The 15,870-nt window shown below is 52.9% G+C and overlaps 1 protein-coding gene across 1 annotated transcript; it reads right to left on the bottom strand.

Moving 5' to 3' along the window:
* Window positions 1–5,840: 5,840 nt before the first annotated feature.
* APOA4 (apolipoprotein A4) lies at window positions 5,841–8,530 on the bottom strand. Its single transcript, XM_054592559.1, has 3 exons — window positions 8,292–8,530; window positions 7,834–7,960; window positions 5,841–6,971 (listed from the first exon to the last, which is right to left on the bottom strand). The coding sequence occupies exons 1-3, from the start codon at window positions 8,476–8,478 to the stop codon at window positions 5,999–6,001; spliced, it is 1,287 nt and encodes a 428-aa protein (XP_054448534.1). The 5' UTR covers window positions 8,479–8,530; the 3' UTR covers window positions 5,841–5,998.
* Window positions 8,531–15,870: the final 7,340 nt, after the last annotated feature.

A 15,870-nucleotide genomic window follows, 5' to 3' on the forward strand; every position in this document is an offset into this window, starting at 1 on the left:
TCACTGTATCACCAAGCTACCACCTCAGACCCAGCAGCTCCAATCCTCATTCCTCTGACATGGGCAATGCTGGGGTCTCTAATTGGGCTCCCCCATAATTAGCTGCTTGTCATCTCACAGCAAAATAACCATGGTCCCACTCTTCCTGCTCTCAGACACAGAAATACTTAGATAATCCCACCCTTGTTTTCTCTCCAGAACATTCTTCCGCCTGGGCTCCACCTCCTGGGAGCATAGGGAGTCCTCTGATAATACCCAGAGGACACAGTGTCCCAATGCAGGAGGTGATTTTGACCCGGCTGGGACCAGCCTTCAACAGCAGCAAGGCCCTGTGGGTACAACAGAAGGTCGGGCCCCAGACCCTTCTTTTTGCCCTGTTGTGCTCTTCCCTCTCCCTAATCAGGATCATTTCATACACCACAGATATCAGAGGTAAAGACCCCACTCATTCTCAGAAGACTCTAACCTTGAGGCTTGAGGACTGGTGCAGGGGTGTGGTTAGCATTCAGGTCTGGCCCACACCCGTGCTGGTTGAGAGTCTCTTTGGGGCACTAACCCATGCCCACAAGAAGTTCGATATCTCTCGGTCACCTGAAAAGCCAAAGGTAACCCAAGAAGCTTCAGGACTGAAACTGTGCTGAGCTCTGGGGAAACCGTTGGGAGATATTGATGTGGGCTGCCCCGGAGTCCAGAAGAACGCCCTTCCCTCACACTTGTTGAGGATTCTAAGTGTGTGCTTCTCCTGTGTGCAAGTGCTTCAGTCTTGCCAGAGGGTAGTGACTAGATCTTGGAGAAACTCTGGTGAATATTTACTTACTTGTTCATTCATTTCTAGTTTTTAAAGTAATGCTGATAGAATGGCTAGTATTAAAAAAACAAAACAAAACAGGAAATACCAAGTGTTGAAGTGGATGGGGAGAAATGAATCCTTGTGCACTGTTGGTGGGAATTGTAAAATGGTGCAGCTGCTATAAAAAATAATATGGTGATTTTTCAAAAAATTAAACATAAAATGACCATCCAATCCAGCAATCCTGCTCCTGAATATCTACACAGAAGAATGGAAAGCAGGGGCCTGAGGAGATATCTCTACACCAATATGCATAGCACCAGTATTCACAACAGCCCAAAGGTGTAAGCAACCCAAGTGCCTGTGGACAGATGAATGAAAAAACAGAATGTGGTATACACACACAATGGAATATTATTCAGCCTTTAACAGGGGTGTCCAACCTGCGGCCTGTGGGCCACATGCGGCCCAGGATGGCTATGAATTCAGCCCAATACAAAATTGTAAATTTTAAAACGTTATGTTTTTTGTGATTACATGTCACAGTGAATTTAATGTGTGGCTCAAGATAACTCTTCTTCCAGTGTGGCTCAGAGATGCCCAAATGTTGGGCACACCTGCTAAAAGGAAGGAAATTCTGAAACATCATGAAACATGGATAAAACTTAATAACATGCTAACTGAAAGAAGCCAGACACAAAAAACAAAACAAAACAAACAACTCTTACCTGAACTGTGTAGAAGTGGCAAACTCATGGAGACAGAAAGTAGATTAGAGATTAAAAGAGGTTGGAGTCGAGCAGTGATAATGGGGAATCACTTAATGGATACACAGTTTCTATTTGGCACCATGAAGAAATTTAGGAAATAGTAATAATGGTCATACAACATTGTGAATGTAATTAATTGTCACCATATTGTACACTTAAACATTCTTAAAATGGCAAATTTTATATTACATATGTTTTCCCATGGTAAAAAGTAGTATTAAATATTATCTTAAAGTCTCTATCCATGTAAACAAGATACTGGGATACAAATGTGTTTGGGCAGAACCCACCTGACCTTCTGTGGTGGGCATTCCTCCTTCTCTTAGGGGGTCTTTTCAGGGCTCACACTTCTCATTAAGCTGGGCTCACCCTAGAGGCACCACAGCCTGGTAGCTGAAGTTCTACCAGGCTGGATGGCCCAGGTTCCAACCTTAATTCCGCTACTTGTTAGATAATGTACCTCACCAAGGGGAACTGCCTTCCTCTCACTCACTGCATCTTTGATGTCACAGTGTGTTGTGAGGATTACATGAGAAGATATGGTACATATACCATAGTTTTTTAAAAAGCACTTATCATAAAGTGTCAGCTTTATTGCCTGTCCTACATTTGAAAGTTCTACAACATTCTGCCCTGGCTGGCATGACTCAGCTGACTGAGTGCCAGCCTGCAAAACAAAAGGTTGCCAGTTCAATTCCCTGTTAGGGCACATGCCCGGGTTGCATGCTGAGTCCCCAGTGGTGGGTGCGCGAGAGGTAACCGCACATTGATGTTTCCCTCCCTCTCTTTCTCCTTCCCTTCCTCTCTCTAAAAATAAATTTTTTTAAAAAATCTTTTTTAAAAAAAGCTCTACAAACTTCTGCCACTAGACGGTTTTTGTTGGCCATCATTTGGTGGTGGGTGGGGGGCAATACTTAAGCCTGCTCTCTTATTTCCTGTTTTCCCTTCTGTGACCTCCCCTCACTCCCCACTATGTGTTACCACTCAGGGGAAGCACAGAGCAGTGGCAACCATCTCTGTTTCACAGACTCCTTCCAGCCAGTCCCTCAGGGTCTCCACTTCAGCAGCTAGCATGGACTGCCAGCACAGTTCTGTCTCCAGGTGGAACTCTAGGTCTGCTGACTTTTCACCTCCTAAACATTCTCATACAAATAAGCAGGTGTGTTTCTTAATGGGGTTGTATAATGCATAGTATTCAGGACCTTGCTTTTCTTCATCGTTTAAGATATGTTGGACATCTCATAAATAGGTTCTCCAATTTTTTTAAATATTTTTTTATTAATTTAGAAAGAAAGAAGACGGGAGAGAGAGAGAGAGAGATAAAAACACCGATTTGTTGTTCCACTCATTCACGCACTCATTAGTTGATTCTAGTATGTGCCCTAACTGGTGATTGAAACCCCGACCTCGGTGCATCAGGACAATGATCTAACGACCTGAGCTCCCAGGCCAGGGCCTAGAGCATTTTTCTTGAACTCAGGTCCTTAGGGGAGACCTCAGCGCAGTTGCCAGAGCACCTCTAGGAAGGGTGAACAGATCTGGCTGACCAAGCTGAGCACAACACAGTCATTTCCACATCTCAGCTGTCCACTTTTGTTAGGTGCTAGAGACGTCCCCTGTGTCAACTGACACACAGGAGACACAGCCCAAAGAATAGCTTAGGAAAAAAGAGAAGACTGACTTCCCTGAAGGATGGAACCAGCCCTAATGAAGACTAATAAGTATAACTCAGACCAATCAACAGGACTGACTGGAACAGGTAAGGGATGGGGTGCAACTTCCAAAGGCCACAGCAGGAGAGCCCACCGCAAGAGAGAAGGGGCACGTCAAGGCTCTGAACTTCTAGCCACAGAAGCCTATTCTGGAAGGTACAAGCAAAAAACAAAAAAAAACAACAAAAAAAACCAGTTTATTCAAGTATTTCTGGAAATTTTGAGAAAAGTTGGAGTACTTGGTTTAAAAAATAGACAAGAATAAGGGAAGCTAAAGGAGAAACATGGCCATGTTCACTCTATAAAACTAGACCTGTGGGGACCACACTGCTGCCACCAGTGAGTCAGGAGAGCCCTGGACTGAGCCTCTGGCCCGCTGCAAACTGGCTGCTGTTGTGCCGCTGTCCTGCCCGACCCAGGAAGAACTCTGCATGCTCTGTTTCTGTGCACCATCTCCTCATTCATGGTCTGGGGCATTCTGTCCGGTCTGCTGAGCCAAGGCCTGAGGCCACATCTAGAGGAAGGGAGGCTAGGAAGCAAGAGGCTGGCACTTTTGTGTTTCTCATGGGTGGCAGACTTTGACACCCATCAAGAATCCTAAGTAGGAAGTTCCACAAATAAACCAAGGGAGGTTCAGAGGCTGGACAGCCAGAAGTGATACAAGTGCCTGCGGACTCCTGCCAGCTCAGAGCCCAGGACACTGGAGACCAGGGAGGAAATCTTGGTGTAGGGAAGAGAAGGCAGTCTTCATCCAGTGGGACAAGGGTCATGGTAGGATCCTCGCAAGACCGCAAGAGGGCTCTTATGGGGGAAACTATCAAAGACTCATACTCTGGACCAGGCTCTGGGAGACACTGAGGCACCAGAGATCCTGGAAGTAGGGCTCAACCTGATGTTCCTCAGGTGAGGTCTGAGAACATCTCTGAAGCTTCCAGGCCCACTCAGAAACCTGCTTACCCTCTGTCCCACTTCCTTTTAGTGCCTTATTCTGTTTGGTCTTTTCCTAAAGCCAGCCAGTAGACCTCCAGTTGCCTAGTGGTTTGTCAAGGTGTTTTCACAGGTAGGTTCCTGCCGTCCTAGTGGGTCTAGTGGGCAGGTGGCAGCAGCAGCCTTACTGACCCAAAGTGTGGGAGTGACAGCAGCCAGAGCTAGGAAGGCCCAGGGGTCTGCCCTTGGCCAGCTCTAGTGACCTTATGTGACCTGGCGCCAGTGGGGCATAAGGAATATGTAAATAAAATCACACTTATTGGGCATCTATCTGCTATAGCAGTGGCAGCATCAACATGGAAACCGTTAATGCATGCTTACTCTGCCCGATATTGTGCTAAGCTCTTCACATGCACCATCCCAACAAACCCTCACAGCAATTCTGTGAGCTGAGCATTACCAGTCCTATCTTCCAAAAGAGGCCAGGTATTCTGCCTCAAATCACCCTGCAGTCAGCGGAAAAGCCAGGATTCAAAATCAGGTTTGCCTGACTCTCAAGTGGAATGCCTCCCAATAAGCAGATGCTCAGGCTGGCAGCAGGGCCAGAGCAGGATAGGTGTGGGCCAGACCCTGCTTGTGGGGCCACTGGCCTGAGAGCACCTTGAGGGGAGGGCTGGAGAGAGGTGACCCCAGAAAACTCTCCCAGGACCCTGCCCGCAGGGTGTGTTCTGTGTGTCTTTGTGAACAGCCCTGAAAGGCCTGTACTCCACTCTGGGGAGGAAACGGGTGTCGCGCTGGACTTGCAGACCTGGGGTCAGAGGTAACAGCCAGGCTGTAAGTCATCTGGGACAAAGGCATGGATGGTTCTTCTCTGAGGCTCCAAGGGAAAGCCCACTCCAGAGGCTGCACCTGCCCACAAATGGCTGTGCTGACGAGACTGCCTGAGGCCCAACTCAGTTCCCCTGACCTCCACCCCACGGCTGGCACACCCTGCCCCTGAGGCAGGCCCCTGTGCAGGAGGCACCGGGGCCAAGCACAGGAGGACCACAGGCCCCAGGCACCTGCTCCACCCCACCCCCAAGGATTCATCCATATCTCTAGGCCTCATTCCTCAACCCTGGAGACCATGGGTTAATCAGTCAAGAAATTTCTGAAGTAAGCACGAATTGATTTTATAACGGGAGCACGTAAGTTAAAGGCATAGAAGAACTAATGCAAGGACGGGCAGTCTCCCCCAGTGTGTCGTGAGCGCTCCAAAGTCAGGGACCATGTCCTGCTTACGTCGGTGGACCCCTTAGAGTGAGGCACGGTGTCAGACTCACACTCCACAAAGCTGTTTTTCTCATTGTCAGAGACCTAAAACACTGACTGGCACATCGCAGGCACTAAATACGTATTTGTTGGCTAAGGGACTAGAAGTGGATTGCCTATTTCATCTTTAGGTAATGCGAGACATCTTTTTCCACTTTTCCCTTAGTGCACTCTCCACATCCTGCCCTCTCGCCTTCCACAGTCTCCTCTCCCCAGCCCTGGTATCCCCCAAAGTATCCCCAGCCGCACCTGCTAAGCTTTGGCGAGCAGTGGTCTCGTCCCCACCTCAGGCCCAGCAACACCAAGAAATCACACTGCGACCACACTGGGTTAGTTTTTTAGCACTTTTATTGAGTAACGAGAGAGAGTGTCACTTTCCACAGGACATGTGTCCTCAAGCTCGTAGAAGAATTGCTTTGGGACAGACAGACAGACAGGTGGCAGGGCAGGGCAGGTGGCAGTGGTGGGGTGTGAGCACCAGGGGCAGCTCAGCTCTCCAGAGGGGCCACTGTCGGCTCCCGCTCCGGGAGGGCCAGGGGCTTGTCCTGGCTCTCTTCCTCCTTGAGGGTGCTGAAGAAGGAGTTGACCTTGTCCCTCAGATCCTTCTCCAGAAAGCTCAAGTGGTCTTCCACGTCCCCCGCTTGGGGGCCCAGCTTCTGCTTGAGCTCCTGCACCTGCTGCACCAAGGCTTTGTTGAAGTTCTCACCATAGGACCCCACGGCGCGGCGGAACTCCTCCACCTGCCGATCCAAGTGGCCGCTCAGCTGGGCCAGCGACTTCTGCACCCCCTCGGTGTTGCCGCTCAGCTTACCACGCAGGTCCTCGGCCACCGGCGCCAGCCTCCGCCGCAGCTCCTCGACGTCGGCCGACATCTTGGCCTTCAGCCCCTCTGCGTTCTTCTTCATCTGAAAGGCCAGGCCCTCCAGCTGGTGGTTGAGGTTGTCCTGGACGTCCTGTGCATAGGGTGCCAGGCTGCGGCGGAGCTCCTCCATGTTCTGGTCGATCTTGACCTTGAGTTCGTCAGCGTAGGGTGTGAGGTGCCCCTTGAGCTCCTCCATGTTCTGGTCAATCTTGACCTTGAACTCATCAACAAAGGGCGTCAGCGAGGCTGGCAGGTCGCCTACGTTCTCACGTAGCACCCTCTCCATGCGCTGCGCGTAGGGAGTCAGCTGGCTCCGCAGGTGCTCGGCCTGCGTGTTGACCTTGGCGCGCAGCTCATCCCCGTAGGGCCCCAGACGCTGCTGCAGCTCGCGGACGTTGTCCCCGATCTTCTGGCTCACCTCGTTGGCGTGGGGCAGCAGCCGGGCCCGCAGCTCCTCCAGCTCCTTCCGAATCTCCTCCTTCAGCTTCTCAGAATCCTTGGCCAGGCGTTCGTGCAGCTCCGTGGCAAAGGGCACCAGCTTCTTCTGCAGGTCAGCGGCATAGTCATTCACTTCCCCAACTTTGTCCTGGAAGAGGGAGCTGCCGGGGTAGATTGCAAGGGGGCTACGGTTACATTTGGCATTACACCCTAGGACCTTGTTTCCTGATACAGCACTCACCTTATACACACCTGCCTAGGACAGGCGAGTGTTCAGGGCTACCGGGTTCACCCATCTTTTCCCTGTGGTTTTTCCTATGGTGGTGGGTCATGATTTGAGAGAAGGGATGTAGAAGACCAAGTTACTACATTGAATCTGTGCCTCTGAATCTCCCCTGAGTCTGTCATAGAATCACGTGACCTTGAGCAGCTTGCTTTCCTTTCCTTGTCTGTAAAGTGTGGACTTTGAGGTCCTTCCCCACTGAGGTGTTCTCTGACATAGATTGCATTCTCTAATAGAATGTTATGTTCTGGACTTCTTCCAGTGTCTTTCAGTGACATAAGGTGCTGGTTTCCTTGCATCTGCCCACCCTCAGAGCTTCCCAAATATCCTGACCTCCCTTCCTATGACTTCCCAGGAACCTTCCCAGGAAGCTGTCTAGTGCATTAGAACCCAGCTCACATGACATTTCCCCCCTTCCCTTTCTTCCATGAGCCTTGGTGTTAAGAGGTGGCCATTTGTCACATTCTGAAAGTTCAATCAGGAAGACACCTTAGGGATTATTCAGTTCAACCTTCCTGTTTCTATATGTGGATACCAGCTCCAGAGACCTCAGGGTCACCCAATGAGTTATGGCCTACGTTCTCACGCAGCACCCTCTCCATACGCTGCGCGTAGGGAGTCAGCTGGTCCACCTGACCACCTCAGGGTCACCCAATGAGTTATGGCAGAGCAGCTCAGCCCTTACCAACACATTGCATGGTCTTTAGGCAGCCCTGCCCTGCAAGCTGTGCCCCTCTTACTTGAGCTGCTGGGTGAGCTCAGACTTCTGGAGATGTTCCACAGCCTCCTTGGCATTGTTGCCCAACTGGCTGAAATAGTTCCACACCACAGTGGCCACCTGGTCGGGATTGACCTCAGCCTGAGTACCTGGGCAAGAAACAGAGAACAAGTCATAAGAATCAGTCTCTTTCTTTGTCCTTCCACACTAGCCCTGTGCTGCAGACTGGATGATAGTGGGGGAGCCAAGTTCCCTCTCCGCTTGGCTGGAGACCACAGGGGCATGTGGAATTGGTGTAGCACCAATGCCAGTGGGCCTACAGCTGCAAATGGGCCAGCTCTCCTGTGAGCCAGGTGGCAACTGGGCAGCCCTCACATCTAGCTGGGGGCCGACAGGCACTTGGAACTGTCCTCTTGCCTGGGCCTCAGACTTTTCCCCCTGCCCCACTTGATGCAGCATCCGAAGGCAGCTCCTACTCACCAGTGATGGCCACCAGGGCCAGGGTCAGGACCACAGCCCTCAGGGACATCCTGGGCTCCCTGCTGGGCTGGAGGAGTCTCGCACCACACAGGACCCTTCCCGGAATCAGGGAGCCAGAAGAGAGGTTCTCAGGTGGCTCACCTGTGCTGGTGTTCGAACTGACTGAAGCTTGGAGCCAGCCAGACATTTAAACCCCTACCAGGCTACCCTCCCCATGTCCCCTCCCAGTGTGACTCCACGCTGGAAGCTGACACATTCCCAGGAGGCCTCTTGGACTTTTGTGACCCTATGACGATGTGGAAGCTGACAGCAGACTGGGACTTGTGCCCCTCCCAGTATGGAAGGGAAGGCGAGTGAACTTTGAGCTGCAGAAGAAATGAAGCCCAGGTAATGCCTGAGCCCAAAACTGATGCCCCAGAGGCCCTGCTGGCAGCTCTGGGTCTGTGCCAGGTTTGGGACAAAGTTCACACTCCTCTGTCTACCTCTACCCCAGGGGAGAGAGCACCCCATTTCCAAACCCCTCATTTCTGACTCCATCTCAGAGCACTAGGCACTGGACCAGGACACCCAGGGACACAGACCAGGGCAGCGAGCTGAGATCCAGGGCTCTGGGCAAGGTAAACTGATGGGGATGGGCCCTTGAGAGGCTTTGGGCAGGACCCTGTATTGAAGGGATTAAGTGTAAATTTGTTTCCTGTCCCACTGCTGCCAGTATGTGTCACCTTGGTCCAGTGATTCAACTTGGCCTGGCTCTGAGCCTGTTTCTCCTTTGAAAAATGGGGTTGTTGGGTATATTAAATGAGCTGTTTCTTGTGAAGTGAATAGTACAGTGCCTGGCACAGAGTAAGCACTAAAAAATTGTTGTTGTTGTTGTTAAAAATATTGTTTTCCTGACTTGGACCAAAAAAGGGAGTACGGTAAAATGCTCCCCCATCCAGTGAGTGTGGCAGAGTCAGGCTCGGCCCTCTGCTGGTTGCCAGGGTGGTTACAATGCAAGGTGATGGGGGAGCGGCTCCAAGGCCTGATTCCTGTCCACCTGCCCCTGCTACACTCCTTGGACGGGAGTGGTCAGCTTAGGGTGAATCTCAGACCTGGGGTTCTCGGGGGTTTCTCACCAGGAGGTGGCAGGATGGTGCGGATGCCCAAGAGGTCTTCTACTTGGACTTCTAACATTCTCTCCCAATGAGGTCACATGCACAAACACAAAAAGGTGGACCATGCCACCTTGAGTGCCTAGGAGACAGAATCCATTGTACTGCATTGTTGGCTTCCCTCCATGAGCACAGTGCCCGGCATGTAGGTGGCTCCCGGTTACCTGCCATTAGAATAAACGGATCCTGATTTACCATGTCTCCATTTTTCATATTCCAGAAGTGGCTTATGTCCCATGAGATGAAGGCAGCTAAAAGGCCTTTTGTTGCTCATACCCCTTCTGCAGGGTGCCCACATGGTCACCTCCAATGTCAGGAAGTTTCTCCTCCTTGAAGCAGCCCATGCACTGTTATACTAGTTGTTAAGGGTTCAGATTCTGGAATCAGACTCCCTGGTTATATAGCTGGGCTCCCCACTTACTGTGTGTGTGACCTCGGGCAAGTCTTTTAACCTCTCTGAGCCTCAGCTGCCTCCTGGGCTGTGAGGATTCCATGAGGTAGTCTGTGTGATACTGGGAACAGTGCCTGGTATGTAGTCAGTGCCCATCAGGCATTAGCCACACGTTACCCCTGAAAGGCTGATTTCCTGCAACACTGACCCTTCGGCCCTGGTCCTGCTCCTGGGTCAGTGCTGAGTACCCCTATCCTATTCCCCCACCCCTCCCCAGGCCAGAGATTAGGAGGGCAGTGAGTCATGAAGGACACCTCAGCTGCAGTTTGACCTCCTGGATTTACAGTCCAAGCAGCAGGTGCCCTCAGCCTGTAACAGGTTCAAAGTTTGTCCATCCCCTTCACCCGGGCAGACACACACTGGGAGCATCTGTGCCTGTTTGAACATGTCTGAGCATGTCTGCCAGGATGTATACGGATTCACATAAGTGTGCAGACATATTAGCCATCTATGGAACAAAGCTAAGGCCTGGAGCATAGGGACTGGCACAGACTGCCACGTGCACCCGCAGTCATGGAAGGCTGTGCTGCCTCCTGACCTGTGAAGTGTTCCCGGGACGCCGTTCATGTGCATGTGTCTCCCGCAGTTGTGGGCATGTCGTAGCCGTGTGTGAGTGGAGTGGTGCTGGGGCGGGGGGGGAGGGGGCAGGATGAGAGCTCCATGCCCAGTTTTAGAGGGTGCAAGTGCTGCTGGACTGGGAAGAGTCTGCCTCTGCTGGGCCTCTGTTTCTCTTTGGATCTGGCCTTATGAATCAGGGGGTGGCCACCCTGGTGGGCGCAAAGGGGCCTGTGTAATGTCAGGAAAATCTCATTCTCCTCTGAGCTTCAATCTTCCTTGTCTGTACAATAGACAGACAAGTTTGGTGAGGTGATCAGGCTGATAGTCTAGCATTACCTATACCTACCCCCAGTCTACCCACTGGAGTCAAACCAGGAGTCAGCTCAGACACAGGAGTCAGTAGGGGATGTCTCAGGCCCAGTCAGACACAGGCTTCAGCCAGGGACAGGCCGAGCCAGCAACAGGCAAAGTCACATGGACATGTGTGCCCACATATGCTCCTCATTGGCCCTTGTCTCAGGGCAGAACTGAGACAAGACAGATAGATTCTGTTGTAATAGGAAGGACCTGGGTGAGATACTAAGAGGAACTTCCAGCGTGGAGAGGCATGGTGAACCAGGGCCTCTGGCTGGCAGGCTGAATCAAGGCTGCCCAGTCCAGCCTAGTGGCAGGGGCAAGGATCACAGAGGCTCATGTATGAAGCCTCAGTTGGACACAAGTGGAAGCAGAGAGAGCCCTACACCAGAGGACCATTAATGGTCCCAAATGGTCAAGCCTACTTCCTGAACCGCGCCCCACCCCCGCCTCCACACACACATGGGTTACTCCCCAGAGCTGGTCTGTGGGCCAAGCCCAAATTAGTCTCTTGTTCTGGGGGAACCAGGTGTGAGAGAGAGGGACCCAAAGGGAGAGAGAGGCAGCTTAGGCTGGCTGCTGAGAGGGCCCCGGCCGAGATAGCCCCTGTGCCTACAGAGGTCCCAGCTAGGGCTGCTTAAAGCATGCAGACACTCACAGACACCAAGCCCTTTAAAAAGATAGGCCCCAGGTTTCGGGGCAGGCCGTGACAAGCTGCATGGGCCCATACACCTGGCTTGTCTGCCCAGCTCAGCACTACCCTGCTGGGTCTCTCTGCCTGCACCTTCCCATCTGCCTAGGCTCAGTGGGCCCACTGATATGCAGGAGAGGGAATAGCCGCCTCCAGACCTCCAGACATGTGGGAAGGGAGTGAGAGGACCCGGGGCTAAGGGATCCAGCCATCCCATTCTAGCTTACCCAGGGGTGAGGATGTTGTACCCCAGCCCAGCCTGGACTCCGGATTTCAACTGTGGCTCTCACCTTCTGGGACGAGAAACAGGCCAGGACAGAAAGGGGAAGTGGGCAAAGTTGCCCTCCACCTTCCCCGATGCCCAAATCCTTCAGTGACCTTCTAATCATCTTTCTTCCCTCCCTACTCCGTCACCAAAATCTGTGCTCAGAAAGAGATCTAAAATGGATTTACTCTGAGGTATGAGTGATTGGTAAACCTCAAGGGCCTCATCTCTCCAAGCTGTTTGGTGCCAGTGTGGATGTTCGAAGCGCAGGATTCTGCTTCCCAGCTCTACCACTGATAGGCCCCATGCACTTCAGTACATCTCTAACCATTTGAGCCTTAGGTTTCTTACTATAAAATGGGATTAATAATGTCTACTTCATGGGAATCTGAATAATTGCATTTTAACAGAAAACGAGGTGTAAGCCAAAGGAGTGAGTCTCTAACAGAGGAATTTCAAGCCTCAGCCATGCATAAAGAATTCTGATGGTAGGGCCAGGCCATTTCTCAGGCTTCTGATTTCACACCGTGGGGTAGTTACTTCTTCCTAAGAGGATGGCTGCCTGCCAAAAGCCCAGTTTCTACATTGGAAGCACTCCCGCTTCTAGACTCTTCTGTCAGGGGAAGGGCAAAGTGTTTGGAGGAAGGGAGAGAGACTTACTGAGTCCGTTCATGGATCAGCTGCTTTGTATACATCTCCCGTACTTTTCACTATAGCTCAGGCATATCAGTGTTCTATCCCCATTTTACAGAGGAGAAATTTGAGTCTCTGAGACGTTAGATCTCTGACCCTGGGTCATATGCGTAAATGCCAAAGGCATCATTTAAACCTAGGATTCCTTAGTTCCAAAGTCTTAGCATACAGAACTCAAAAACCTCCCAATTTTGCCATCCATGCCACGGTTCCCACACATGGGCCCAGGGGACACTCCCCTGACAAGGGCCTGAGGTCTCTCCCTAGACAGCCAACTGCGCCTACAGAGCTTCCCTATGCCTTCTCCCCACCAGAATGGCCACTCCACAGCCTTGGCTTCTTTCAGTTGCCCACCCAGCCAGCACTGCTATTTCCAAGCTGAGGAATCTGCGGTAAGAGGTACTCCGAGCTCTGAATTGAACCCAGCCACCACAGTTTGGGCAGGGCCCAGCTCTTGCCCCAAGGAATGTTATCAGTGGGTCTAGAGGGCAAGGTGAGGAGAGAGGAGGAGGGGCAGGGCAAAGGCCTTGGGCTCCGAGTGGCCTTGGCCCTTCTCCCACCAGCCCCTGCCCTAGGCGAGCTCAGAGAAGCTTCTGGGTAAGCAGCGCTGGGACTGAAGCCAAAGATGGAGATGCTGGCGAGAGAGGCTTGGTGAGCTCAACTCCCACCCTCTCCACACAAGCCTCTGCCCATAGGTCTTCAGTAACTTCCTCCAGGCACACCCATCCCAATGCCCTGAGTTATTTCCAAGTATGAAACTTCTTCAGAAGCCCATAATCCTCTCACGCCCTCCCTACACCCCAGCCAGGCTATTTTCAGGGCTGAGGGGTCGGGGAGGGGGGACCAAGTGTGAAAGGCTAAGGTGGGCTCAGAGGCCCCTGGCTTATCCCCCAAGACTTTCTCCCGTCTCACCAGCCTCCCCCTGGGGAGCCAGGCGGCTAGGAAGGAATGGGGTCTTTCCAGGCTCCGTTCAGCCCTAGTTCCTGAATCCACCTGGGTAACAGGAGAGTGGTATGGCACCCACAGTCTTCTAGAGATTTCCCAAGTCTCCCGGCAGGCCGGGCTGCATCTGGCCATCCTGCCTTAGGCCCTGGTCTAGACTGGTCAGCAGGTGACCTTTGTCCAGCTCACCAGATCCTCAGTTCCCACTGCCCTAGGGACAATATAAAACAGGTCAGAACCCTCTTGTCTGCCTGCTCAATTCCTCCCAAGAAGCTGCTGCTCCACGTACTGCCCCTGGGGAGGAGGGTGTGGACAGGAGAGCAGGGTGAAGAGGGGCAGAGGACGGTCCCTGCCAGCCCAGCCAGCAAAGCCTGGAGAGGAGCTTGCTAGAGCCAAGGAAGACACAGGGCTCGATGAGTGGTCCCCCCTCCAATTGCACACTGGGGGAAACTGAGGCCCATGGAAAGGAGGTCACTTACCCAAAACTACAAAGAGTGTAGTGACAGAGCTGGGACTGGCAGTAGCTCCTGATCTGCTCACTTTCCCCTCATCCTGCACGTGTAGGACCAGGAGAAGCCTAAGACACTCCAGTCGTATCGCAGACAGAAAAACTGAGGCCTGGAGAGGGGCCGAAACCCATCTTGCGTCGCACAGTTTTCCAGAGGCAGGAGTCAGGCCAGGGCCCAGGGGTCCTGCTCCCTACCTAGTCTGGCAGGTTTTCTGCTGCAGCCTGCACCTCCCTCGCTCTGGGCTGTGGCGCCCTGAGTGTCCTATCCGAAAACCCTCCATCTCCCCATGTCAGCTGGTAGCATGGGAGCAGGCTCTCTCTCCGCCTGGCTGCACCCAGCTCCGGCGTCACCGCAGGGGCCACGCCACTTCCCCAGGGACCTGGAGGACACTTCCTAAGACACGACCCTGTAGGAACAAAGGTGCCAGGCAGCCCCAGATCCTCCTCGTGGCTGCCCTCCTGGCGCTTCTGGCCTCTGCCCTTAAGCAGTTTGTGGAGACTGGGCGAGGGACAGGTAGGGGTAGGTTTCTGCCTGGGGGACCCTTGGGAGGTGGCTTGGTGATCCCAGGTCATGATGAGTGGCTGGCCAGGAGCCAAGGGCGCCCCCCAGAGGCTGATCCACCCTCCTCAGCCCTGCTTTCTTTGCAGGAGCTGTGGAGGCGGAGGATGCCTCCCTTCTGGGCTTCATGTGTGACTATGTGCAGCAAGCTAGCGAGAGAGGCCAGGACGCGCTGACCAGTGTACAGGAGTCCCAGGCGACCCAGCAGGCCAGGTACACCCTCACTTCCTGTCCTGGGCGCCAGCTCCCTCGGCTCCTACCTGCCCCTGACTTGGTGACAGCCCTGGTAGTGCGGCTGTGGCTCTCCCGCGCCCGGCCAGGGCCTGCACCTCTGAGCCTCCGTGCCGTGGTCTACCAAACAGGGTCCCTCACAGGGCTGTTTCAGGTTGCTGGGGAGAGACAATGGACGCCTCTGTCCCTTCCTGGCCTCTTCTCCCTTTGCTGTCTCCCCTTTCTCCCTCAGGTGCCCTACATGGCTCCAAGGAAGGTCATTTGAGCCCTCACATCCATTTTCCTTTTCTGACAGCCTGGCCAGCCATTTGACTGGGACACTCCCCCAACCTCATTTCGGGGGTGTGTGTGTGTGTGTGTGTGTGTGTGTGTGTGTGTGTGTTTCTATCTAGCTCCAAGCGCTGGGCCAGTCCTTCCTCTACCACCTTGCCCTGCCCTCCAGTCCCCTCCTCGCACCTCCATGCCACCGGCGTTGGCTGGCATTTAGGTAGCAGAGGTATGTTCACAAACATTCTCTGTCCTCAGAGCCAGCTGTGGAGTAGGTATTGTTTTCTCCATTGTGAAGATGAGAAAATCGAGGCTCAGAGAGGTTAAGTGACCCTCCCCAGATCACATTGCTAATAAATCCTGTGATGACTTTGCAAATGAGACACTGTTTCCCCTCTGCCGCATCCTACTCAGAGCTACTGGGCTGTATAATGCTAGGGGGCAACATTTGCCTAGAACAGAATGGCAGACCTGACCTTACACAGCTTCCCGCCCAGTCGCTCCTCTCCAGCTTACCTCAGGACAATGGGGGCACAAGCATCTGTCCCAACTCGGAGAGCAAGCCTGGGGAGAGCTGTAGGGGATGCTGCCTGAGGTCTTAGGCGTGTTGCTGGGTGAGATTGAGAGGTTTGGGGAAGAGGTGGGGGGATCTATGGAGGCCCGCTTTCATCCTCACCTCTATTACTTCCCCTTAATGAGTTACCTGCCAGGGGCTGGATGACAGACAGCTTCAGCTCCTGAAAAGACTGACTAATGGAGCACACCTAGGGGTGAGTTCTCCAGCTTCTGGGATTCAACTCCTGCCACCACACCAACTCCAGCCCCTTAGGCCACTTGAGACCTCAGCACCCCAAGTCTGCGTGCCCACCCATGCTCCCGGCTCCTTGGGTCCTGCAGCCTCCAGGGCTG

Source organism: Pteronotus mesoamericanus, unplaced genomic scaffold (assembly GCF_021234165.1).
Source record: "Pteronotus mesoamericanus isolate MK-2021 breed Mesoamerican mustached bat unplaced genomic scaffold, CSHL_Meso_final scaffold_36, whole genome shotgun sequence".
NCBI lineage: Eukaryota > Metazoa > Chordata > Mammalia > Chiroptera > Mormoopidae > Pteronotus > Pteronotus mesoamericanus.